This window comes from Lissotriton vulgaris, chromosome 11 (assembly GCF_964263255.1).
Source record: "Lissotriton vulgaris chromosome 11, aLisVul1.2, whole genome shotgun sequence".
Taxonomy (NCBI): Eukaryota; Metazoa; Chordata; class Amphibia; order Caudata; family Salamandridae; genus Lissotriton; species Lissotriton vulgaris.
In genome coordinates this window covers 28,814,669-28,839,251 of record NC_141699.1, presented here as the reverse complement: position 1 = coordinate 28,839,251, position 24,583 = coordinate 28,814,669, and the positions used below count along the sequence as shown (strand labels likewise).

Here is a 24,583-nt window from a genome sequence, read left to right as displayed (position 1 = left end):
GTGTGTTGGAAGTAGAAATTGTGTTTTGAGGAGGTCAAAAAGCTTATCGGAACAGCTCCAGCTTGGAGTGTGTGTTGTGTACATCATGCGTCTATCATTATGGTGGATACTAGTGCTCATGGTTTGGGCTCTGTACTCAAAGGGTTAGTGGTATTGAGAAAACTGTCTTTTGCTTCCAGGTCACTCAAGGTATATGAAAAGCAGTACAGTACTATTGAAATTAAAGCCCGGGCCTGTTTGTGCAGTCCATAAGTTTAGGATCTGTATTTGGGGCACTAGATTTGAATTTGTGACTGACCACAGGTCTTTGATGCACATTTTTACGAGGTGTGACAATGGAACCATGTCATCTAGGCTTACCAGGTTGGTTTAAAAATTGCAGGAATAAAACTTGACCGTTGGTCACATTACGGGGGGGCAGAGGGGATTTTTGAATTTGCGTGCAGATTGTTCATCACGCATGGCACTTAAAGACATTTGTCCGATGTGGAATGTGTGGCATAGGTTGACTATATCAGAGTACAAATCTGGTATGAGAGAGACTGGATCAGGGTGATTCAGTCTTGGATGAAGTCATTGAGTACACTGTTAAAGGATGGCCTGAATTGAAGCAATTAAAAAATGATTAAAAGACATTTTGCTCAGGTTGGTGATGAGCTTTCAGTGTAAAAATAAATTTGAGCTCGGGTGATCGTTTTGTTCCTCCTGCCATGCTACGTGTATCATTATATCGCAGGCGCAGGATGTGCTTTTGGGGTTTACCAAAACGAGTATGAAGATTAAACAACAGTATTGGTGTCCTTCTTTGGATGCTCAGGTTAAATCTGTGATTGATCAGTGTCCTGAGTGTTTATTATTTGACAATCATTTTGAGAGGTATGCTTGTTGCATTGTGTTCCACCCTGTTTCTGGGTCAGACGTGGGAAAAATTGGGGTTGGATTTTTCTGGTCCTTATTCCACCTTACCAGAGTCTGAGGTACACTATATTACTAGTAGATTATCACTCCAATTGGATGTACCATGCACTTTTTTGCATCGCCTCATACTCAGTCTTGAATATTTTGGAACACGTTTTTATTTTGGAGGGTTTCCAAAATATTTGGTCATGTACAATGGCACTTATTTAGTTTATAAATGCAGGAACAATTTCTTACAGAGCATGGATGTCGAGCATCTCAAGTTTGCGTTGTATGCACCATCTTTTAATGGTGTGGTTGAGCGTGTGAAAATAATTGAAGGGGTGCAGACAGCTTTAGCTTCAAGACTAGATGTTGCTAAATTTATTGAGCCAAAGTCTGCCTATACTTCTCCCTATTGCACACCTGGGGGGTGACTCCTTTTTCAATTTTGAGGGGTCGGAATATTCATGCTACTTTGTACCCTAGGTGGTAGATTGAAAAAAGGCAGAAAAATTCTGAAATGCCATCTAAGGGGATGGTAGCAGCTAGAGTTGGAGCACAGCAGGCTCACATGAATGCTAGGTTTGATAGTGAATATGGCATTTCAGTTGTTGATTTACGTACAGGTGATTGGGTTATGATTAGAAATCCCATCAGGACAAAGAAAGGGGATTTCACGTTTTCTGCACCTGTGCAGGTGGCTAGGGTAAGTAAAGGTTCTGCACTTATTTTAGGAAAAGTGTGGTGGAATAAGAGGCAGCTTGTCAAACTGACTTCTGTTCAAGAGACTATTGTGAACAAAAAGAGAAAAATGGCACAAGATGCAGATGTTTGGGCATGTTGACTCATCCATAATCAATCTTACGGGGATACACATCTTCAGGCAAAAACAGGTGCTGCAGGTAACTTGTCATCTGGATCTCTGGTACAGCTTCTAATAGTACTCGCATACTGTTTGGTTCTCAAATCAAAATGATTCCCCCAAAATATGAGGATATGTGTGCGATAGTCAAGGTGTATTACATTTTATTGTTCAGATAAAAAGGGGGAGCTGCTGTAATAATCTTAATCGCCATGCGCATGTTTGTTTAATGTCCTCATGCTGAGCGGGCTCGTTTAGCACGCATGTCCTAATAATGTCTTGTGTATATTTGACTCCTTACCTCCTTGTCCCTATGGAGCACCACTCTACTCCCCTTATTCCACCTTGGGCTTAGGTGAACATGCTTTTGGAACCAAAAACCAGGACGGCAACAGACCTAGGACCAAATATTGGCACTGATCAGACACTGGAGGACTCAACTACTGCTCCCACATAGCACTTGACTGCCACATCGCATAAATATAAAATAATACAGATTTTCTACTGCACGTTGTGCTAGGGAGTCTCGACTGGGCTCTGCTCACTTTTTTTCTTGTCACCTTACTAGAGTTTTCAACTGATTTCTTCAACAGCTTCTTAAAAAGTTCTTCAGCTTCCTGTCAACATGTCTGAGAAAGAGAGGAAGGTCTTTTTAGAGCCTGTGCCACCAGCTCTGAAAAAGGCTTTATATTGCTTCTATCCAGATCACAAGGCTAAAGATTGCAAGGTTTGCAGTACTTTTTTCTTGACCCTGAGAGAAGTCTCCTGACCTGGCTGCAAAAGCTGGAATTCAGGAGGGAGCCTTTATCTAGTGACTATAGTGATGGTGCCTCATCAACTTCGTCTTCCAAGAGCTCTCTGAAGAGGTCGAGATCTGACCTCTTTCCATAATTTGTTGGTGAGGGCAGCATAAAGATTTGTGCTCCCTATGCAGTCTGTACAGTCTGAGGGCTTATACGATTTCAAAGAACCCTTTTGAAATCTGAGAGATCAATTCCTTTAGTTGGTCAGGTTTGGGAAAAGGGGCTCAAAGTGATAAAGACCCCAGCTACAGTGGTCCCTGTGCTTCCTCGTTTAGAGAATGTATAATGTCCCGGAGAAAAGCCCAGCTTGTCTTGAGTCGGCCGAAACTGGATTCAGTGATGGCGCAAGCTGCACAGGGAAAGTCTAAAAATTCAGCGGCTCCTCTGACAATACGTCCAGTCAAGGAAGGCAGATGCCTGGACAAAGCTGGCAAAAGGTTTTCATCAATGTCGAAAGCCTTCTCGTAAAAGCGGCTAATCCTTTAGTCATCTTGGGGCGCTACGACTGCCAAATGCGGCGCGACCTCTCTCCCTACCTTGACCAGTTGCCTGACGACAGCAGGGCTGAAGTGAAAAAGATTCTCTTGGAAGGAGAGGGCCTCCTGAGAGGTGATTGATTGCGCAATGGACATTGCAACAACTGCGTTCCATTCTGTGGCTGGAGCGGCAGTCCTTTGTCGCCAGGGATGGCTTTGAGCGACTTGACTTCATTTAGACCTGTGGTTCAGAACAAGATTTTTTACCTTTCCTTTGATGGAGAGGCGCTCTTTGGTAAGCAAATAGACGATGCATTTCAGGACATTAAAAAAGATACGGACACAGCTAGATCATTAGGGACGCTCCAATACCGAGGTATCCCTTTTCGTGGTGCAAAGGGCAGAGGTCTTCCCTCATACAGAGGTTACCAGCAATATAGTTGCTCCTCGGATACGCCTGCCTTGCAATCTTACCACCCGCAGTGTAACCAGCTGCAGGGTCAGTCCTTGTCATATTTGAGATCAACAAACCGAGGAAGAGGGGGATGCCAGGGGAAGGAGTCCTCTAGGCGTCAATAGCGGCTGGCTGGCACCGTCTACTGTCACTTCCTCTCATTTAACACCTGTCAGGGCGCAGGATCTCGCATCACTTTCAATGTTATTCGCTGCCAATCCTGGATCGTTGGGTTCTGAATATAATTCAATTTGGTCACACGTTGGCGTTTGTCCATCCTCCTCCAACCAAGCCCCCTCGTGCCAACATAACATCTTTGTCTCCTGTGTTTAGAGGTCCAACTGGTGCTGCAGAAGGGGGGGATAGAACCGTCCTTGTCTTGCAAAGAGGAATGGGTTTCTACTCCCTGTGGTTTCTTGTTCGAAAGACTGTAGGAAAGTGGCGCCCTATTCTAGATTTGAGGGAGCCCAACACCTCTCATTAAACAGTTGTTTCGAATGGTCTCCTTGCAGGATATACTTCGACTTTTAAATTCAGGAGATTAAATTGGCTCTTTGGACCTAGAGGACGCATATTTTCATGTTCCCATACATCCATCCCACAGGACGTTTCTTTGCTTCACAGTATCAAGAGCCACTTTCAATTCAGGGCTCTTCTTTTCGGCCTCAGATAGGCACCAAGGATCTTTACAAAGATCCCGGCTCCGGTAGCGGCTTTTCTAAGGAAACCGCACCAGGTTTTTCCATACCTGGACGACTTTGCTAAAGGCTCCTACCAAGACTACGGCTGAGAGGTCAGTGGAAGCTTGTACAAAGCTGTTCAAAAGTTTGGGTCTTACCCTCAATAGGGAATAATAAAGTTTGTGCCCTTCGAAGAACGCCAAATTCCTCAAAGCCATATTGGACACATCCCTGAACAAAGCTTTTCTGTCAGTCGGAAGACGAGCCAAATTGATAACGATGGCCCGTCTACTTCAAAAAGGTCACTTTCAGTTTGCCTCTACAAGTCCCTTCTGGGGTCTATTATGTCCTGCATTCTTGGAATTCCTCACTGCAAGTTACGAATGCTCCCTCTTCAGCAACAACTGGACTTAGTGTCGCCAAGTAGAATGTAGTATCTCACGATCACTGTGCCAATGAAAGATGCTGCTTCGTGGTGGACTCGCGTGGAGAATATTTCCCAAGGTGTCTCCTTCATGGTCACCCCAGCTCGACAGATGTGTCTCTGGAGGGCTGGGGATCGGTCTTGCAGGATCTCAAGATAAATGGTCGATGGCTACACCACCATTATCTGTTGCACATCAATCTACTGGAACTCAGAGCAATATGCCTAGCCCTACAGGCTTTCCTCCTGAGGATAAAGGATTCCATGGTTCTAATTAGAACAGACAATACTACGTCCATGCATTATATCAACAAGCAGGGCGGCACAAGATCTCCTCTGCTGTCAGCGGAAGCTCAAGCTGTCTGGGAATGGTCGATCTTGCATGGAGTCTCACTAAAAATGGAACATCTCCCATGGAATCTCAACAAGAAAGCAGACACACTGAGCAGACTAAAGTCAGTCAGTAACGAATGGGAGCTAGACCAAAAGGCTCGAAGAGATTTTTCAAATATGGGGCAGGCCAGCCATAGATCTCTTTGCTACACCGGAGAACAAGAAATGCCGCTACCATGCAAGCTGGCATCACCATCCGGGATCCTCAGGGAATGAGTTTTCGATGGCTTGGTCAAGTGCCTTTGTTTACGCTTTTCTCCCCATTCCTATGATCCCAAGACTGCTCAGACAGCTAAAAACGGAACCCTACAAAATTATCCTAATAGCACCGTTTTGGCCTCTCCAGTACTAGTTGACAAAGCTTCTTCTCTCATCCTTGGAGCATCCGGTTCCTTTGAAACCGATTCAATCTCTGCTGACTTATGTCCCAGGGCCAAGTATTGGATCCAGATCCCTGATCACTTTAATTATCGACAAGGCTCCTGAGCACAGAGTTTCTCGATTTAAAGCTCTGCAGAATGTAGAACTCCTGTCTCAGGCTTGTGCTCAAAGTTCAAACAAAACCTACCGGATGACGTTGAAGAGGTTTTGTCACTGGTGCAGAGAATCAGGAGTTCACCCTTTTTCTTTTTCAGCGCATTAAATCCTTCCTTACATTCTTTCCTTGGCAAAGGTGGGCCTGGCTCATTCATCTAGTAAAGTGCATCTCTCACCCATCTCTTGTTGCAGAAGGGCATCCTCAGGCCATTCGCTCTGGTCAATAAGAATAATTAAACAGTTTATGAAAGGTCTTTTTCAAGTCTTCCCCTCAGTGAAGAAGCCTTCACCGCTGTGGCACCTTAATCTGGTCTTGACCCAGCTCATGAAACTTCTTCGAGCCGATACATAAAGCAAGCTTGAAATCTCTCTCTCCTGGATGGTGGCCCTTCTAGCCTTGACATCAGCTAGGAGGGTCCATGAGTTGCAGGCACTTGCCATTCAAAAACCTTTTTTTCAATTTAAAAATGAAACTGTAGTACTCCGAACCAACCCATTTAAATGATCACCTGGTGATACTTAACTTTTTTCCCCTCAACCTACAACTCCGACTGAGAGGTCACGTCTCTCATTGGACATTCAGCATTGCCTGAAGTTCTGTCTTCAGGGGACTAAGGATTTCAGAAAGTCACCTCAGCTGTTCGTGGCTTACAGCGTCCCTTGTAAAGAATTTCCCCTTTCCAAACAGGGGATTGCACGATTGATTGCCAGCTCTATCCAATATTGTCATCAAGCAGCTGGAGAGCCCCCTGAAGGAGAAGTCAGTGCTCACTCCACGAGGGTGATCTCTTTTTTTGACTGCATTTTGCGGGGGTACTTCTCAGGGACACCTGAAGGGCAGCAACCTGGAACAGTGCCCATACCTTCACAAGACATTACTGTAGGAGAGTAGGGTCTGCTTCCTATGGTCACCCCTACTTTTTGCTGTGATTCTCTGGTTTTTCGACTTTAATGTGGCTGTGGGCCTGCTAATCAGACCCACAGCAAAGCTGTTCTCTCTAAATTAATACCATGTACTTTAGGTACATACCATATTGGGTCATCTCTGTGAGCCCCTGTATAGTGTACCATAGGTGCACAGGGCATAGGTGCATCCAAGGCCTACCAGGGGCTGCAGCATGTATTATGCCACCCCTGGCTGGCCCTCCTAACTGACACCACAGGCCGATCACTCAGTGTGGGTAAGGTGGTGTAATCACCCCTGATTTAAATATAGTATTCCTATATCTACCTTTACATGTAGACACGTATACACCTATAAGCCACTCCTATGGTAGGCCTCGACAATCCTGGAGGCAGAGTGCTTGGTTTTGTGAGAGGTTGCCCTAGCATGAGCTGAGCCCCTCTGCAGCTTTCCGAACCATTTCCTTATAGCTGTTCTATGATATAGCCATACCATATACTCTTAAATGGATTATAATCCTCGCGGTTAATGCTAACTTTGGTTTGGCTTTATCAAAACATGCTGTGTAAGGTGTCAAACACTTTGGAATACTACCCCCCACCAATTCTGGTGGCGGGGGTAGAATTCCACCCTTCTAGAGGGAAAAGACATGTATGTTACTGCTTTACCCGGTTAAAATTAAACTGAGCCTCAGCATCTCAAAATGGATGCTGCTGCCACAGACACGAGTCTGACCACCTGGTGCTGGGGGAAAACTCCAGCAAGGGCAGCCTGGACAATAGTTTTCCTGTCCAGGGAGGTGCCAGCACCTCCCCAGACTGGGCTTATGTGTATTGGGGCATGGAGGGCTGCATTCAGTGAATGCATCTAGACATTGCCTGGGGCACACAAGGTGCTCATGCATAGACCGGTTCAAACCAGTTGCTGGGGCGCCCCAGCTCTGGCGCGAAACTGGACAAAAGGAAAGGGGTGTAACCACCCCCGTCTCAGGTCCACCCCTAGGAAGGACCTAGGCAGGTAATCCAGCCCCTTAGCTTAGTATAAGTATAGGAGCTGTGTCCCCAGGACTTTAGATTATCCTGGAAAGAAACTTTGATACAGAACTCTTGGACCTTCGACATTCTATTCTGACTGAAGACGGAAGACATCTCCCTTGTAGTCAAGGAGTGACCACCCTGTGCAAACAGGCACCACCAGTAACTTGCTGGTCTGCTTTGTCGACACCCCTGCCGGAACCCGAAGACTCAGCGACACAGAAACTGGACTCAGACTTCTCTAACTCCGACCCACATCCACAGCAAAGCTGAGACCCGTGGCGGACACGAGAGACGTGGGACCGGACACCATGGACCTCCTGCATTTTGCTAACAGCTCGACTACTGAGGTACCCTCGCAGTTGTGCATTGGGGTGCGAGAAGCCCCAGACCCGAGCACCATTTGCACCGAAGCTCGGCCCTCCACACTCCACGAGTGCCGTGTGGGGCCCGCTCTTGCATTTCAGCTCTACGAGTCTTCCCGGTTCCTTGCCCGTTGGCTAGTCAGCCCCCTGAAGACTCTCCTTTTGAACTAAACTGCTTTCCTGGTTTCTCCAGGCTTGCTCCAGCTTCCCATCAAAGGAGAAGCGCCACAGATCTTGCTGGTCTGCAACGGAGCCAATCTCGACATCCTGCGTGGGTTGCGTTTGCCAAGGCTTGTTGGGTCCAATCCGGATATCCTTCATGGGACAGCTTGAATCCAGCGCCTGGTCATCGTTTTGCCTCCTGGACCTCGTGGCTAAAGACAAGCTCACCTTCTTCACCTTCAAGCATGCAACATCGCCTGGTTCCTTCCTGGCCACTGGCTAGTGACCCAGACTCTGTCCCCTCTGCTTTCAGGTTCTTCACATCATTGATTCACCCTTGGATTCACCCTTGGATCCACCCGGACACTTTTCCTCTGGTCGCCTGCAGCACTTCTTTGCAGATCTCCATAGAAAACGACGACGACAACCCGACACCAAAAAGCACCTATGCACCCGGCTTCCCTGGGTGAGGTAGGACGAGTACTCCAGTGCTGCCTTGGGTCTTGACTCTTGAAGTGTCCTAGTCTAAAGGGGTTTCATCGTAGTCCATCCGGAAGTGTCGTTAAACAGTAACTTTGTATCTTCTTTGTGTCCCATTATAAGTCAATGGTAACTCGCGACTGTGTTTAGACACTGCTCACGTCTCCCGTTGGCCTCCTACTTCCTTACCTTTGATTGTTTAGTGTAGCCCCAGCGATTCTACAGGCCCTAGGCCTGCTGTCTAACTCTCAAGTGGTTCTTATACCACTTCTTTAGTATATGGTTTGTGAGGACCCTAGGGCATAACTGTATTTGTGCAACTTATCGTATGCTAATTGAGTAACTTGTGATGTACTTTAACCTCTGACTTCATAAAGAGTGCAGAGGGGTTGTGTTTAGAATAAATACATATATATTTGATATATACCTTGTGTGGTGTCCTTTCATTTGGTATTCAAGGAATTGTAATTGGTAAAAGAGTTTGGACATCATATGCCAGGCTAACTTCCCACAATTACTGCTTGGATTCTTCGTCTCATAGCGACACTGCAGTTGGCCAAGCAGTCCTGAGGAATCTTTCAAAAAGTGGTGAGCTTTCACTCTCATACCACCTTCCTTTTCCTTCATAACTTCTTAACACATTCTTTGATACAACCGATTGCTTCTGTTTTTCTGTATGTATAGATTGGTATTTTATTTGCATTTCAATTTTGGGTGATTTTTTTAAAAAATTTATTTTTTAAACAGTAAAATAAAATAAGTCTAAACTTTGATATATGCTATTTCTTTTTCTTTGTTTAATTTTATTGATGCATTATTGATTTCTGCTGAAAGGAATACAGACAAAGAAAGGTGCACATGACTGCTAGCTACTCTGATAGAAGCATGGGAATCTATGAAAGTTCAAATACTGGAGTAAGAAAACCAGTTAATCATATCATTTGTAAAGCGCACTACTCACCAATGAGGGTCTCAAGGCGCTGGGGTGGGGAATGCTGTTCCTGCTCGAAAAGCCAGGTCTTGAGGAGTTTCCTGAAGGGCAGCAGGTCTTGGGTCTGCCTAGGTGGATGGGGATGGTGTTCTAGGTCTTGGCGGCGAGGTGGGAGAACGATCTGCCGCCGGAGGTCGCTCTTCGGAAGATGGGGACTGTGGCGAGGTCGGCGGAGCGGAGCTGATGGGTGGGGGTGTAGAAGCTGTCGTCTGTTGAGGTCCGTTGGTCCGTTGTTGTGAAGTGCCTTGTGTGTGGGTGAGGAGCTTGAAGGTTATCCTCTTGTTGACCGGGAGCCAGTGCAGGTCTCAGGTGGGGATGTGATGTGGCTGCAGCGAGGGATGTCTAGGATCAGCTGTGCTGAGGCGTTCTGGATCGGTTGGAGCAGTTTCAGGAGTTTGGCCGAGGCTCCTGCGTAGAGGGCGTTTCCGTAGTCCAACCTGCTGCTGCTGATGAGGTCCTGGGTGACAGTTCTTCTCGTTTCAGTTGGGATCCACTTTTAAATCCTGGGGAGTTTGTTGAAGCAGGAGGAGACGGTGTTGACCTGTTAAGTCATGGAGAGGGTGGGGTCGAGGATGACCCCGAGGATGACCCCTAGGTTGCGTGCCTGGTGGTGGGTGTTGTGGCGGTTTCCAGTGCTGTCGGCCACCAGGAGTCGTCCCAGGCCGAAGGGGTGGATCCGAGGATGAGGACCCCTGTCTTGTCAGAGTTCAGCTTGACAGCGGTTTCTCATCCATTCAGCAACTGTCTTCATTCCTTCGTGAAGATTGGTTTTGGCAGTGTTGGGGTCGTTGGTGAGGGAGAGTATCAGCTGGGTGTCATCGGCATAAGAGATTATGTTGAGGTAGTGCCAACGGGCGACGTGGGCGAGCGGTGCCATGTAGATGTTTAACGGAGTTGGGCTGAGAGATGACCCCTGGGGTATGCCGCAGATTATCTCGGTGGCTTCGGAGCGGAAGGGTGGGAAGGCGGACGCTCTGTGTTCTGCCGGAGAGGAAGGAGGTGGTCCAGTCCAGGGCCTTCTCTTGGATCCCGGTGTTGTGGAGGCGTGTTTGTCATGTGTGGTGGCAGACCGTGTCAAAGGCGGCTGACGGGTCCAGGAGGATGAGGGCCGCCCTTTCTCCGTTGCCCAGTAGGGACTTGATATCAACGTTGGCAGCGATGAGGGCAGTCAGTGCTGTGGTTGCTGCGGAACCCTGACAGGACGTTGTTTTCCTGGAGGTAGCGGGTCAGTTGATAGTTGACATTCTTCTCGATGGCCTTTGCCGGGAACGGGAGCAGGGAGATGGACCAGAAGTTCTTGGGGTCCTTGGGGTCAACCTTACTTAAGTAAGGCTTTGATCTCTGCGTGCTTCCAGCTCTCTGGGAAGGTTGCTGCCTCGAAGGAGGTGTGAATGACTTTCCGGAGATTGAGTGCGATGGCTGAGCTGGCTTTGTTGAAGAAGTGGTGTGGGAATGGGTCTAACGGAGATCCGGAGTGGATGGTGTTCATGATCTTGGTGTTGTCGTCGTTGATGTTGGTCCAGAAGAGAGGCGGTTTGTGCGGATGGTGGTTGTGGGGGAGGAGGCCTCAGTGGTTGTCGTGGCGGTCGTGGCATTGAAGCTGTCGTGGATATCTGCGATTTTGCAGTGGAAGAAGGTGGCCAGCGAGTCGCACAGGTCTTGCGAGGATGGGACGTTGTTGGTATTGGAGCTGGGGTTGGAGAGTTCCTTCGCAATGTTGAAGAGCACTTTGCGGTTGTGCGCATTGTTGTCTAGGCCCTCTTTGAAGGAGGCCCTTTTGGCGTCTCGGATGAGGTGATGGTGTCTGCGGGTGACGCTCTTGTGGGCTGCGTGGCTGTCAGGTGTTCGTTCACCGACTCAGATCTTCTCCAGCTCTCGGCAGGTTTGCTTGGAGGTCCAGAGGTCTTCAGTGAACCAGCTGGCTTTCTTGTTGGTGTGACTGTTGGAGGGTTTCATGATCGGGGCGAGGGTGTTGGCGCAGTTGTTGATCCACAGTCTGAGGTTGGGGGCAGCGGTGTTTGGGGGAGGAGGGGCGGATTGGCTCTGGGTGAGGGTGGTGGTTAGCTGGTGTTCGGTGACTTTGCTCCAGCAGCGGCGAGGCATCTGTCGGGTGCGGTGGTGCGTGGTGGATTCTTGAAGGTGAAGTGAATGCAGCGTTGGTTGGTCCAGTGGAGTTCGGTCGTGTGGTTGAAGGAGACGTGGGGGCTAGCGGAGAAGATGTGGTCAAGCGTGTGACTGGCGGGTTGGGTGTTGTAACGAGTTGTCTGACTCAGAGTTTGGCTAGGTTGTCGATCAGGGTGGAGGAGTTGATGTTGTCGTTGTTCTCGAGGTGGAAGTTCAGGTCCCTGAGGAGGATGTAGTCCGTGGAAGCGAGTGAGTGTGTGCTGACTAAGTCGGTGATGGACTCACTGAACTGTGATTGGGGTCCGGTGGGTCTGTAGATGAGTGTTCCTCTGCGGGTGGTGTTGGGGTCGGTGTGAATCTGGAAGAGGGAACATCCTTTACAACAAAACTTTTACCACACAGTGCTGTTACAACGCAAGTATTCCAACAAAAACCTTTACAATGCATTACACTGGGGGGCGCTCTAGGATAGGGAATAGTTTTAATTTACTATCCAACACCTTCCCTAGTGTCCACGGGAACTGGAGTTGGAATAGTAAATAAAACTATTCACTATCCAGCACCCCCAAGTGGAATGCGTTGTAATACTTGCGTTGTAACAGCAAGCGTGGTAAAAGCATGCGTTGTAACGTCATACATCCATCTGGAAGTGCAGGTTTTTTGCGGTTCTGAGGGTGTCGCCGGTGTTGGTCGAGACTCTGTGTTCCTGTGGACGATGGCGATTCCTGCTCCGTTGGTCTTTCCCTGCGGGTGATCTTGTTGCCTTCCGCTATGGCTGTCTGGTGCAGAGGCGGGGTTCAGCCACGTCTCCGTCAGGAAGGCGCCGTCTGGGAAGGTTGAGTCGAGTTGGTCTCAGAGTTCAACGGTGTGTTTGCGGGCAGAGCGGGTTTTGAGAAGGATGCATGAGGTGGTTGGGTTCTTTCCTGGTCAGCAGGATTGTGGGGCGGATGCTTGTGATGCTGCAGTTCCGGCAGGTGAAAGCTCCGTAGGTGCGCTTCGGGGAGGCCAGGAAGCAGGTGTGTGATCGTCCGGTGTTGAGTGCGTGGAGGGTTCTGGCATCGTAGTGGTGTCTGGTGGCGTTTGCGGGGTCCAGGGGTCCTGGCTATGGGCGTGGTCCAGGCGTGGGTAGGTACAGACGGGCTTGCCTTAGGCAAGAAAACTAGTACAGGCACAAAGGAATAAAAACCAGTCTGGGCAAGAAAGCAAGGTAGGCACAGGGGAAAAATACATGTTTAGGCAAAAACGCAGGCAGAGCCGTGCAGCAGCGTGGGGCGCGACCTGCCTGCGAGCAGAGTCAGACTTACCTGTAAATTTAGTTCTCCAGTATTGGAAACTTTCATAGATTCACATGCAACCCACCCTCCTCCCCTGGGAAAGCTCGACCTTCTGCATCTCTTAGGTTATCCTGTGGCCCTACGGCTACGAAAATCTAATGGTCCGAGGTTCTCTCAGGAGGGTTCTACAATGTGCGACTGATCTGATTGGTTGTTAAATGTATTTGGTCTTCTTTACAAAAAGAGGTGGATATGTTACAAAACTAAAATGGGCATAGGCCTAGTTTCTATTTGTAATGATTTGTATTGCTATTTTTTTTTAATATTCCGGGGAGTCCCGTCTCGATGACTGGGAATGATTTAAGCATGTGAATCTATGAAAGTTTACAATTCTGGAGAACTAAAGTTACAAGTAAGTAACTTATTTTCTTCTGGCTTGTCCGCTTTATTTTGGCATTTTTGGGTGGAATTATTCCATTGCTAATCAAATTGGAAAAGTTGGTAGCATGTAAATATCGCATTTAAAAACCACAAGCCCTGCTGCTACAATAACGTAGCCCATATCGATCAATAAACCTTATAAAGCCACACACTGGGCAGACTCACCCTTCCCACAGAATTTCAGAAGATCTCTAGAGTACCTAAGAGCAGGAGGCAGGTCTTGGTTAAAAGATCCAGGGTGCCAGGAGTGATCCGGACAAGCACCGATAGGCTTGCCTTAGACGCCCCTTTAGTTTGCCAATGTCACGTCCGCAAACACATCCCCCTTAAATAGCATCTCCAAGATACTAGAGCGATGACTCAAAAAAATGGACCTCAAATTTCACCAGGAAGTGGGCAGCAAGCAAATTATTCCTAATGAATCCCTGCAGACCGAGGAACAGTGCAAGGCTTAGGTAAAATGTGATTTATTATACAATGTGGTTGTGTGACCTAACCATTGAATAAGCTCACAAACCTGTCTGATGGAGTTAGGCTTGTTTGTGAAGTGGTAGCTCAACCCCGGGTAGCTGTGGCTTTGAGCAATTCAGCTTTAATGAAGGAACAAGCGCAAAGCATTTAGAAGTACCAAAACAATTGAATAAGTAAGAAATGGGACACAAAAGAAATCCGACTCCAGTTTATAAAAATGGATTTTATTAATTATGAATTTTTAGACACCAAAACCTCCACCAAAGGGTTCCTTAGAGATGAGTTCTTAAGCAAATAAATTACTGCTTTTCACTCCAAGTAAACAAACATCGACCTCGTTTGTGTTTATTTGAATTTTTTTATTTAAAGTTGTGTTCAGCTACTCCAGCCCGCTTTGGGCAACCAACTCTGACATGGAGCAAGTCAGGAGGCCCAGTAAGACTTAGCAGGACGGTTACCCTCCAGTCCAGTTCCAAGTTCTAGGGACAGACTGCTACAGACCTAAATGAAGTGGTCCAGACGAAAGAGATGCAGGATGCTGAAGATGTCATCAGTCTTCATGGGTGTTCCTGGGGCCACCCCTCAGTCCAGTAACACATGTATAGCTTGGTAGCCCACCCTAGATGTGTGGCTACATGCCCACAGGGAAATCTGTTTTGCAACGGTATTCTCCTCTGTCCCAAATGCCAACCTGTCTACTAGAATGCAAGAGCAGCCTCTCTCCTGTGTGTCTGCCATTTGACCACAAATGTGTCTTCTGCTTTGAAGCTAGACTGTGTGACTTCCTGCCAGGGAGAGGTAACACCCCTTCGAACGGTAGGTGTAGGAAGGTGGCTCTCTACTAAAATGAAGTACATTGTGCAGAGAGTCAAGTATAGCCCCAATAGGTAGGCGGAGATAAAAGCAGGTAATTCTAATGCTCTTTTTGTGTTACCGTAGGATTATCGGAGGGTAGTACTAGGTATTTGTTGTCACACACCGAGGCAATAAATAACAAACACCGATTAATAAATCCAAAACCAAATTGTAAAAATAAAGGCCTATCTTTATAGGTTTATTTTTAGAAAACATTTATTTTTAGAAAACTAAAACTTTGTTTAACAGATAAATGCTTTGTATGTTGATTTTCAACCAAATGCACTTGAAGACATGCTTACAGGTTTTAAGCAACGACGTTCAATACCGTCTGGCAGAGGTCATTGCTGTCACGGGGAAGAAAGCATTGGCTAGAATGGGATGCAATAGTGGCGGAACCCTGCCAAAACATTTACTGTTGCGGTTACAGTAAGAACAGCATAGGGTTGGGAAACTGAGTACTGCCAACACATATATTGTTGTGGTAGATGGAAGCAACACTATGCCGCAGAGTTTCGGGGGGAGTTGCAACGGTCACCCAGAGTTCAGGGGAAGTTCTACTCTAGGGTAGTCCGTTTTGGAAGTTCTAGGGATCGGAACAGCAGGCCGTTCTAGGTTACCTGTGTTGGGAATGTCAGTTCTAGGGACGCAGAATTTGTTCTTCACTGGTGGTGTAAAGCTAAAGGTGCGGTGAGGGTAGTCTGTCGGGGTGGTAGTGCCCAAGTTGCCCTTTCACGCAATCAATGCCACCATAAAGTAGGTACAGGCTCACAGAAGTGAGGTGGTTTCTAGAGTCTGTCGCAGGTACTGTTGGGGTCCCTCTGGTAGGTGGATGTGTTAAACAGACTGGTGACCAACAAGCCTTTCCTGCTGCAACTTTTGGATGATGAAGTGAATTGAGCCAACATGGTCCTTGCTGGTCTTCACCCTAGCGTGGCCTTTACTGGCGTTTTGCCGGAGACTAGTACCACTAGTCCAAAAGTAAAGTCCCAGCCGGTTGGGGAAGGCTGGCGGGGCGCTGGGGTTCTTGGAGGCTGCACAGGTTTCAGTAGGGGATGGCCGACCACGGTTGTGGAGTCCTCTTGCAGTCGGCTGGGTTTGGCGCCATTTCCTTCTGCAGCAGGACTTAGTCCCTGGAATCTGAAGTCCAGGTCTAAGGGAGGCAGCTACATTTTAAATTGAGGGGCTGTTGAAGGGGAGCCAGATACTAGCCAATGGACTGCTTACCTGTAGGGTGACTCCACCCTCTATATGCTTATCCCATGTTGTGGGTGGGCATATCCCGGTCACGCAATTCTCCCCATGCTCAAGATGGTTGAAAGTGAAAAGTGAAGTCCACCTCTCCTGGCCCCACCTTAGGGATGGTACAAACTGAAGGTGGGCATATCTAGTCCCACTAGTTTCCCCACCTTCCTCAAAGTGGAGTAGAAAAGGTAAAAGGTAAGGCTTGACCTCACTTTATCTAGAGGTTTCTGGGTTGCATTTCAAAGGCTTCATGGCCTTTGAAGCATCCTGCCATGGAAGGCCATCCTGTCCTGGAGGAGGTGTAAAAACTTCTCCCAGAGCAGGCTTTCTCTGTTCTCTTGAGAGTGCAGACTCTCACCCATGAGGTCAGAAACATGTCTAATGGTGGCAGACTGACGGAAACCAGTCTGGAACCACACCAGGGTTAGGTAGGTATTCAGAGGACCCTTTAAAAGTGTCTTCTGTGTGAATTTATTAATAAAACTATCACTGCCATCGGTGAGCCTTTATTTAGACAAAATGTTTGGTACCAAACGTCTTAGAAATCAGTGAAGCCATCATGGAGCTAGGAAACTAGGGTTGACAAGTATCCAGTCCATGTGCTCTTTATAGCTTTCCTGTTACATCACGGAATGTAGGATATTTTAGGGGCCATCTGCTCATGCAGACATTCCCACAGATAGGATACAGTGCACCCTCCCTTAGGACTGAAGGCCTGCAGCAGGGGTGTATTGCCTTTAACTTATGCAGTGCATAAGAGCCATGGCACACGAGGTTGAGTGCCATGTCGACTCTTCGGATTTTCCTGCACCAAGACAACACCGCCTGCAGTGGCAATGTGCATAGCCTTAGTGAGGGGGCTCAGGGATGTCACAACCAGTGCTGCAGCCCCAGAAGACCCTCTCCAATGCCCATGCCCTAGGTACCAGTGGCACCATTTACTATGGACTTACAGGGATAGCTGAAGTTATGCCAATCATGGTACAATTTTGGGGAAAGTTCTGGCACTGGGAACCTGATTAGCAAGGACCCAGTGCCTTCAGGGTTTGAAATCACATCGGTCACTTTCCTACAGCAGACCTTTGTTTCCTCTCCGGGGAGTCGTTCACACTTCTCCCCAGGAGGGCTGCAGACTGTCTGGTGCCAGGCATTTGCAAATGGCCACTGGAAAACTTTGGCAACTTGGTGACAAATTTCTAAAGTTGCCGTTTGCTCAAGTTACATTAAATGTGACTTGGCCAGCAAGTCAGTTTAATGTAAGTTCTTTTGATACTGTGAAGTTAAGGTACCAACTTTAGTAGTCCAATTCAGGAGTTAACAAAGCTGAGTTGTCCGAATGGAAACCCCATACTTGCCAATAGGGCAACTAACCTTTCCTAAGTAAAAGCATTTAAGTTCGGCCATTTGAAAATATGTTACCTACTTTTTAATATACAGCACCCTGCCTTAGGACTTGGTAGGCCTACCTAAGGGGTTACTTGTAGATATTAAAAAGGGAGGTCCGGAGATTGCCATTAGTTTAAATGCCAAGTTGAGTTCAGTTTAAAACTGCTCTACTAGTTTGCAGTAGCAGGCTAGGAGACATGTTTTACTTTGGCACACTCCGGGTGGCACAATAAGTGCTGCAGTCCATGGGGTGCCCTTAAACTTGCAAGCCTTGGGGACCCCTGGTATTATTTATTGGGAACCTATATAAGTAAGTTAACTTATGCCAATTGGGTATAAGCCAATCAAACGTAATCTTTTGAGGGCAAAGTTTGAGCACTGTGGGCTGGTTAGCAGGCCTCTGTGCACTCGAAAAACAAGAGGCAACAGTCCAAAACGTGAGGGTAAATAAGGCAAAAAGAAGCTTGTGCTCACAAATGCAATAATCTTGAGTTCTGATAAGCAGGGTATACTTATTTAGACATTTGATGTTAAGAGTAGGTGATCTGAAAGAAGAAAAAGTGGCCTGCCACTGGCAACCAGGCTTGTGCTCTCTGGACTCCTGAATATCTTTTGGAAAACTGGGTAATAGTCTGTACAACAGTGTAATTTATCATTTACAGCTGAAGTACAGTAATACCACAGTGAAAGGAATTGGTAGTAATTCACATAGGAGTGAATTGACTGTAATTCACCAGGGTTCAATTTGTTTTTACCCCTGTCATAAGGGGAACGTTTTTGGTTTCAGTTTAGAGGTAGAAATTCTCACTACAGAAAGATCAATCTGAGGACTAAAGTTACTAGTAATGGTACTTTTCCACTTGCTGAACATTACGTTTATTTAATTCTTTATGGAATTCAGTATATTTTTTCCCACCAACATTAACATTCCTAATTTGTCTTTTAGAACCCCAAATTTTATTTTGGAAAAAATGACGGGTAGAGCTCGAGCCAGAGCAAGAGGCCGGTCCCGTGGTTTGGAGCCCACACAGCAGCCTGGCCCCACAGTAAGTAATTCCAGATGTTATGAACCTTGCCATATTACGTCACTAGCACAGATTCGAGTTCAGAAAACTAATCTTTAAAACTGTTAAACTAATTTGCGAATCGGCGCTTTTAGTTGTAAATGTATATTGTTTAATAACTTGGCACTTGGGCTGGGTTTGTTCAATAACTGCTTTGCTTTGAGGGTATCTAGAAATACTTGCTGTTGGCAATCTCTAGAATATAGTCTCTTGGCTTGGGTATGATTCAACAAGAAAATCTAAAAGATAATGTGCTGCTATAAGTAGTAGCAGAAAATACTTTATTTGGTATGAATAACCATCACAGTGTACAGGATAAAAGTGCAACATACAACATATAGAACAAGCATTGGCATAGCCAATAGGTCTCGCTTTTGGGACCTTGTAAGTATTTAGTTATGCAGCACAATATCCTGAGTGCAACATCATCAACTGTTGCATGGCTAAACACTTAAAAGGTCCCAAAGACGAGACCTATTGGCTATGTCAATGCTTGTTCTACCTGGAGTAAGGCGACCTCGTCCAAGCAAAGAAGCAGGTTTAAGGTGATTATTTCTTAAAAGTAAATCGGTTGCATGTTCAAAATAAAGATACAGCATCCCACCAATAGCTGTGCAGTTCTTCAGTCGCTCTACTATTTACTGATGCTCTCATTGTACTGGTATTCTGACTGAATCATGCTCTTAAAAACATGACATACTGCTAAAGACACTTAAAACAAGAATGTGTGTCCTACCGGAAAACCACATTACAGAAAATAGATGACAGAAAGCCCTTTCTCTACATCCTTGCCCAATTCTGAGGGGAGTATCTTTTGCACCCTTGATACTGAATTACTTCCCATAACTGCAATAAAATCGCTAAACATTTCTAAGGTTCAAATGCGTCAGAATATGCATTGTGATAACCAACACACATTTGCGCTTGTGAGAATGCGCAAACCTCTAGAGAATTCCTGCCTAGGAATACCCACTCCCCAGGAATATTAAGTGAATAAATCCATGTATAAGTGTGAAGCCAGGTTTTCTGAATTGCAAAGGTGGATTTTTTCTTGCAAATCAGGCTGTTTGTCGGGGGTAAGTTTGGCTTAGTTAGGTGTTCAAACAGTTTTTAAATATTCGGCCCTGTATGTTATGTAGGTTTCACTACCTGACCAGGCCTACGAAGGAAAAGAGATACTATATGTTCGAGGCATGTGGGCTGCTGAATTCATATCTGTGCATAGATCGCCGGCTAGTGTTTGGTCCGGATGATTGCACATTGTTGTCCTGGAAGAGTCTTCGAAGTATCACGAGATAGGTGGCTCCTCCCCTGGACTACAGTGCGCATGGACATCCTCTCCATCCTTAGATTGTTTTTTTCCGCCATTATGTTCGGATGTACTTTCCTTTACTCAAAGTTCATAATCAAAACTACACTTTCTAAAGGCCAAAAGGCCTTCGGTATCGTCGGTATTGTCTCGAATCGGTGCCGACAGCTTCTTTACAAACTTTATTCACCTTGGGACGTCGAATCGGGTCGCGGGCCTTCTCTGCGCCACGCGACCAGTCGTCGATGGAACAGAGCCCATTTAAAAGATGTCCTCTTTGTAACTCTAAATACCCACATATCCATAAACACCCAGTTTAAAACAAGTGTTTATCTCCTGAACATAATGAATCCGACTGCCTAGCCTGTGCCCAATTTCGATCCAAGAAAACACTTAGGACTCGACGGGCCGCTAGACTCATCATGCAGAAACAAGCGCCAGAGCCAGATAATATCTTCGGCGACGAAGAAGATCTTGGCGACGAAGAAGATCTTGGCGACGAAGAAGATCTTGGCGACGAAGAAGATCTTGGCGACGAAGAAGATCTTGGCGACGAAGAAGATCTTGGCGACGAAGAAGATCTTGGCGACGAAGAAGATCTTGGCGACGAAGAAGATCTTGGCGACGAAGAAGATCTTGGCGACGAAGAAGATCTTGGCGACGAAGAAGATCTTGGCGACGAAGAAGATCTTGGCGACGAAGAAGATCTTGGCGACGAAGAAGATCTTGGCGACGAAGAAGATCTTGGCGACGAAGAAGATCTTGGCGACGAAGAAGATCTTGGCGACGACGAAGAATACGAAGAACTGTCGGATCAAGCATCGGAGCATGACTCCAACTACTACCTTGAAGACGAAGGAGTCATCGTCTAGGTAGGGGACGACGAACAAGGGATGGGAGCCGTAGAGGACGACTCCAGTGATAAACCAGGCCCAACCGTGAGTACGGGGGCCTATACCTTTACCTCCATGGTTCCACAGGCTCAGGTCGAGGCATCGCCACAAGGCCTTAGCCAAGATCTCGAAAGACATTCTATAGCCCCGCAATACAGCCCGGCTAAGAATATTCACAATGAGCCATCGGATCAACGTAGGTTGGTGATATCGAAACCAAAAATGGTGGAACACAACACAAAACTAAACCGAAACCAAAAATGGTGGAACACAAAACTAAACCGAAACTGATCGACTACACGGTCTTCGGACCACACTACGCCGATCCTTTGGAGTCGACACCAAAGAAACTCGTCTACAACAGTCTTCGGGCCGAACTATATCGATCTATCGGCGTCTAATACGAGGGTCTTCGAGCCGAAAAACAGCGGCCCCATATCTACTCCGAAACAAAAAGGCGTTGAACCGAAAACATCGGCGTCGACGGCCGACAACACAAAAATGAGACTCGACCCAAAGAAGGTTGTCTACCCCAAATTAAAAGGCGACAAACCATTGGCTCCAACAAAGAAAACAATCGAGCTCAAGAAAATCGACCCGAAAAAGGCCATCTAACCAACACCAAAGTGCGTCGATCCGAAGCCATCGGTTCCGAAATCGACACAAGGACGCAAGCCCATAATCGAACCGAAAAAAACGGTCGACACAGGAAAAACTTCGGCTCCAAAGACACAAGCACTACAGAAACAAACTGTAGCGCCACAAAAGAATATCGGAGCGATTAAGTTTGGCCTCACACCTTCCTCAAAAACAAAGGCGGGCGACCCAAAATGCGGAATCGAACCAAAACAAACTAAACAAAAGACATTGGCTAAAACAACCACAACTGCTGAACATTAAGTCCTACATCCAGACCCTGAATCAGTTGAACAGTCAAAACTTTACATTGACCCAAACTCTGGGAAAGGCCCTTCTCCACAAGAGGAAAATAGGACCAGAGACTGTGAAAGAGACTTACACTATACCACTCAAAAAGAAGAGGGACTGTTCTACCTCACCTATTCTATTCTATTTGAGACTATTCAGCCAACTAGGCCTAACCAATACTCATATACACCCACACACTCAGATGAAGAGGTGGATGAGAAATATGATCAGGAATACAGCTACCCAGTAGACACTGACCAAGACAGTCACACTCAACCATGGGCTGACCCAGTACATCCTGGTGACTCCCAGCCCATTCCTGACACACCTGCATACCCTGCTAGGCCTTCTCCTACAGAGGACACAGCTGCTTTTAATTCATTAATCGAAAGGGCAGCCCTCCATCATAATGTGGACATGCATGCAGACCCTGTGGAGGAAGATTTCCTCTTGACACTTTTGCCACATCAGAAAGAACGGTTAAAACACTACCTATGTTGAAAGGGGTACTTAAACATGCAGGATACCTATTTAAAGATACCACTAGGGCAAGGGTCATTAACCCAAGAATAGAGAGAAAATACAGGCCAGCGCCAGTAGACCCTACATATATTAAGGGACAACTGCCTTTAGATTCTTAAGTGGTGGCAAATGCACGTAAACGTGCAAACTCTCAATCTACCGGGGAAGCTCCACCTCCTGACAAAGAATCAATCTTTGAGGCTTCGGGAAAAAAGGTAGCCGCACAGGCGGCTAACATATGGAGAATATCTAACACACAAGCCCTGTTAGCTAGCTATGACAGGGCACACTGATATCTTAGAAACACTTCTCCAGCATTTACCTGATGCTTACAAAGGGCAGGCTGAACAATTAGTACAGGAGGGAAAGCTAATCTCGAACGCCTCCATTAAATGTGCCTTAGATGTTGCAGATACAGCTGCCAGGTCTATTAACACAAGTGTTATGATCAGGAGACATGCGTGGCTACGCATTTCTGGTTTTAAAAGCGAAGTCCAGTCCACTTTGTTAAACCAGCCAGTCAACCCTGACTACTTATTTGGTCCAGGAGCAGATACAATACTGGACAAAATGGAAAAAGACACCGAGACGGCTAAGTCTATGGGAGCCCTACAGTCACAGCAACATAAGGGCTCCTTTCGTCGCTCAAGTTACAGGGGAGCTGCAAGAGGCAACTCATCACAACAGACCACAAGCTACAAGGGAAACGCACAAACCACCTACAGTAAGAATAGAGGTGGATATCGAGGAAATAACAACAAAGCCAGAGGACGAGAAAACAACACCACCAGATCCTCTGCCAATACTAAGCAGTGACTCCTTAGTGCTACCTCCAGACCATATACCACCGGTCGGGGGACGATTACAACAATTCCTACAAGTCTGGGAAAACATTACAGACAAGTGGGTAAGGCAAATTATCTAAAATGGCTATTGCCTAGAGCTAACCTCCACACTACCCAACATACTTACAAAAAACCGTCCTATGTCTGTAGAACACCTCAACTTATTGCAGCAAGAAGTCATCAGCATGCTGCAAAAAGGGGCCATAGAACTAGTGCCATTAGAACATCAAGGTACAGGAGTATATTCACTATACTTCCTCATTCCCAAAAAGGACGGGTCTCTCAGACCAATATTGGACCTCAGACCCCTAAATCATTACATCTTATCAGAACATTTTCATATACTCACTCTACAACAGGTATTACCACTGTTGTTGCAAGGAGACTTCCTCGCAACATTAGATCTCAAAGACGCATATTTCCATATCCAGATACATCCAGCTCACAGGAAGTATCTCAGGTTCACGCTATGGTTCACGCTATTAAATCAACATTACTAGTTCCAAGTCCTTCCATTTGGGGTAACGGCTCCAAGGGTGTTCACAAAATGCCTAGCGACAGTGGCTGCACATTTGAGAAGACAACATATTCACGTCTACCCGTTCCTAGACGACTGGCTAATACAAGCACAGTCAGCCCAGCAGTGTGCCAGCCACATGTCTAAAACAATTCACCAACTGCACAGCCTAGGCTTCACGTTAAACTACCAAAAATCTCACCTTCAGCCATCCCATGTACATCAGTATCTGGGAGCAACAATAAATACTCTGACAGCAAAGGCATACCCAAACGCTGCAAGAATAAACAGTATGCAGCTACTAATCAAAAAGTTATAGCCCCAACACTCGCTCTCTGCTAGAGTGTTTATGCAACTCATAGGCATGATGGCCTCCTGCATCTTCATAGTCCCTCATGCCAGACTACACATGCGTCCGTTACAGGAGTGCTTAGCACGGCAGTGGAACCAGGCTCAAGGACAATTGAAAGACCTAGTGTTGGTAACCAGTCGTGCATACAACTCTCTACATTGGTGGAATCCACAAAACCTTTGCAAGGAATGACTGTTCCAAGAGCCTGTACCACAAATAGTGTTGACAACGGACGCATCCCTGATAGGATGGGGAGCCCATGTCCTTCAGTACACAGTGCAAGGCCTATGGACAACACAACAAAAGAAAATGCACATCAACTTGCTGGAAATGATGACAATTTTTCTGTCAATCAAAGCGTTCAAAGAACATTTATGCAACAAAGCTGTGAGATCTGGACGGACAACCAAATAGCTGATCTGCTCAGCAGACCCAGCCAACAACTGCACGAGTAAGAGATTCACCCCACAGTGCTCCAACCATACTTCCAACAGTGGGGACAACCAGAGAGAGACCTGTTTGCCACAAAAGAAAACTCAAAATGCCAGTACTTTGCCGCCAGGTTCCTGTAGTGTAGTTCCTAGTTTCTCACTAGGCCCTGCGCATTGGAATAACATACACAGTAGTATCGACGTGGAACTGCGGATATTCCAGGCCTCCACTGACTATGCTAAACTTAATTGGGTTGTGTTACCAACTAGCTCAGAGGTCACTGGAAACTTTCTTCTCTGCATAGGAAGTGATCAGCTTCCTTGGCACAGACAAGAAGGGATTCAGTTTTCCAACAACCGTGCAACATGACAGCTTTGCTCCTCAGATCAAGAGTCAATCTCTAGGGTCGTGTGAAACAATAGACATGTATTTCAGTCAGTCTAGTGCAGTTTACTTTCACG

At 46.6% G+C, this 24,583-nt stretch overlaps 1 protein-coding gene across 1 annotated transcript in view; it reads left to right on the top strand.

Moving 5' to 3' along the window:
• PIWIL1 (piwi like RNA-mediated gene silencing 1) overlaps positions 1–24,583 on the top strand; it is a 1,696,151-nt gene that overhangs the window by 79,984 nt on the left and 1,591,584 nt on the right. Inside the window, exon 2 of the mRNA XM_086942674.1 lies at positions 18,208–18,307. Within this exon, the coding sequence (XP_086798800.1) occupies positions 18,233–18,307 (75 nt within the window). The 5' untranslated portion in view covers positions 18,208–18,232. The remainder of the gene's footprint in view (positions 1–18,207; positions 18,308–24,583) is intronic.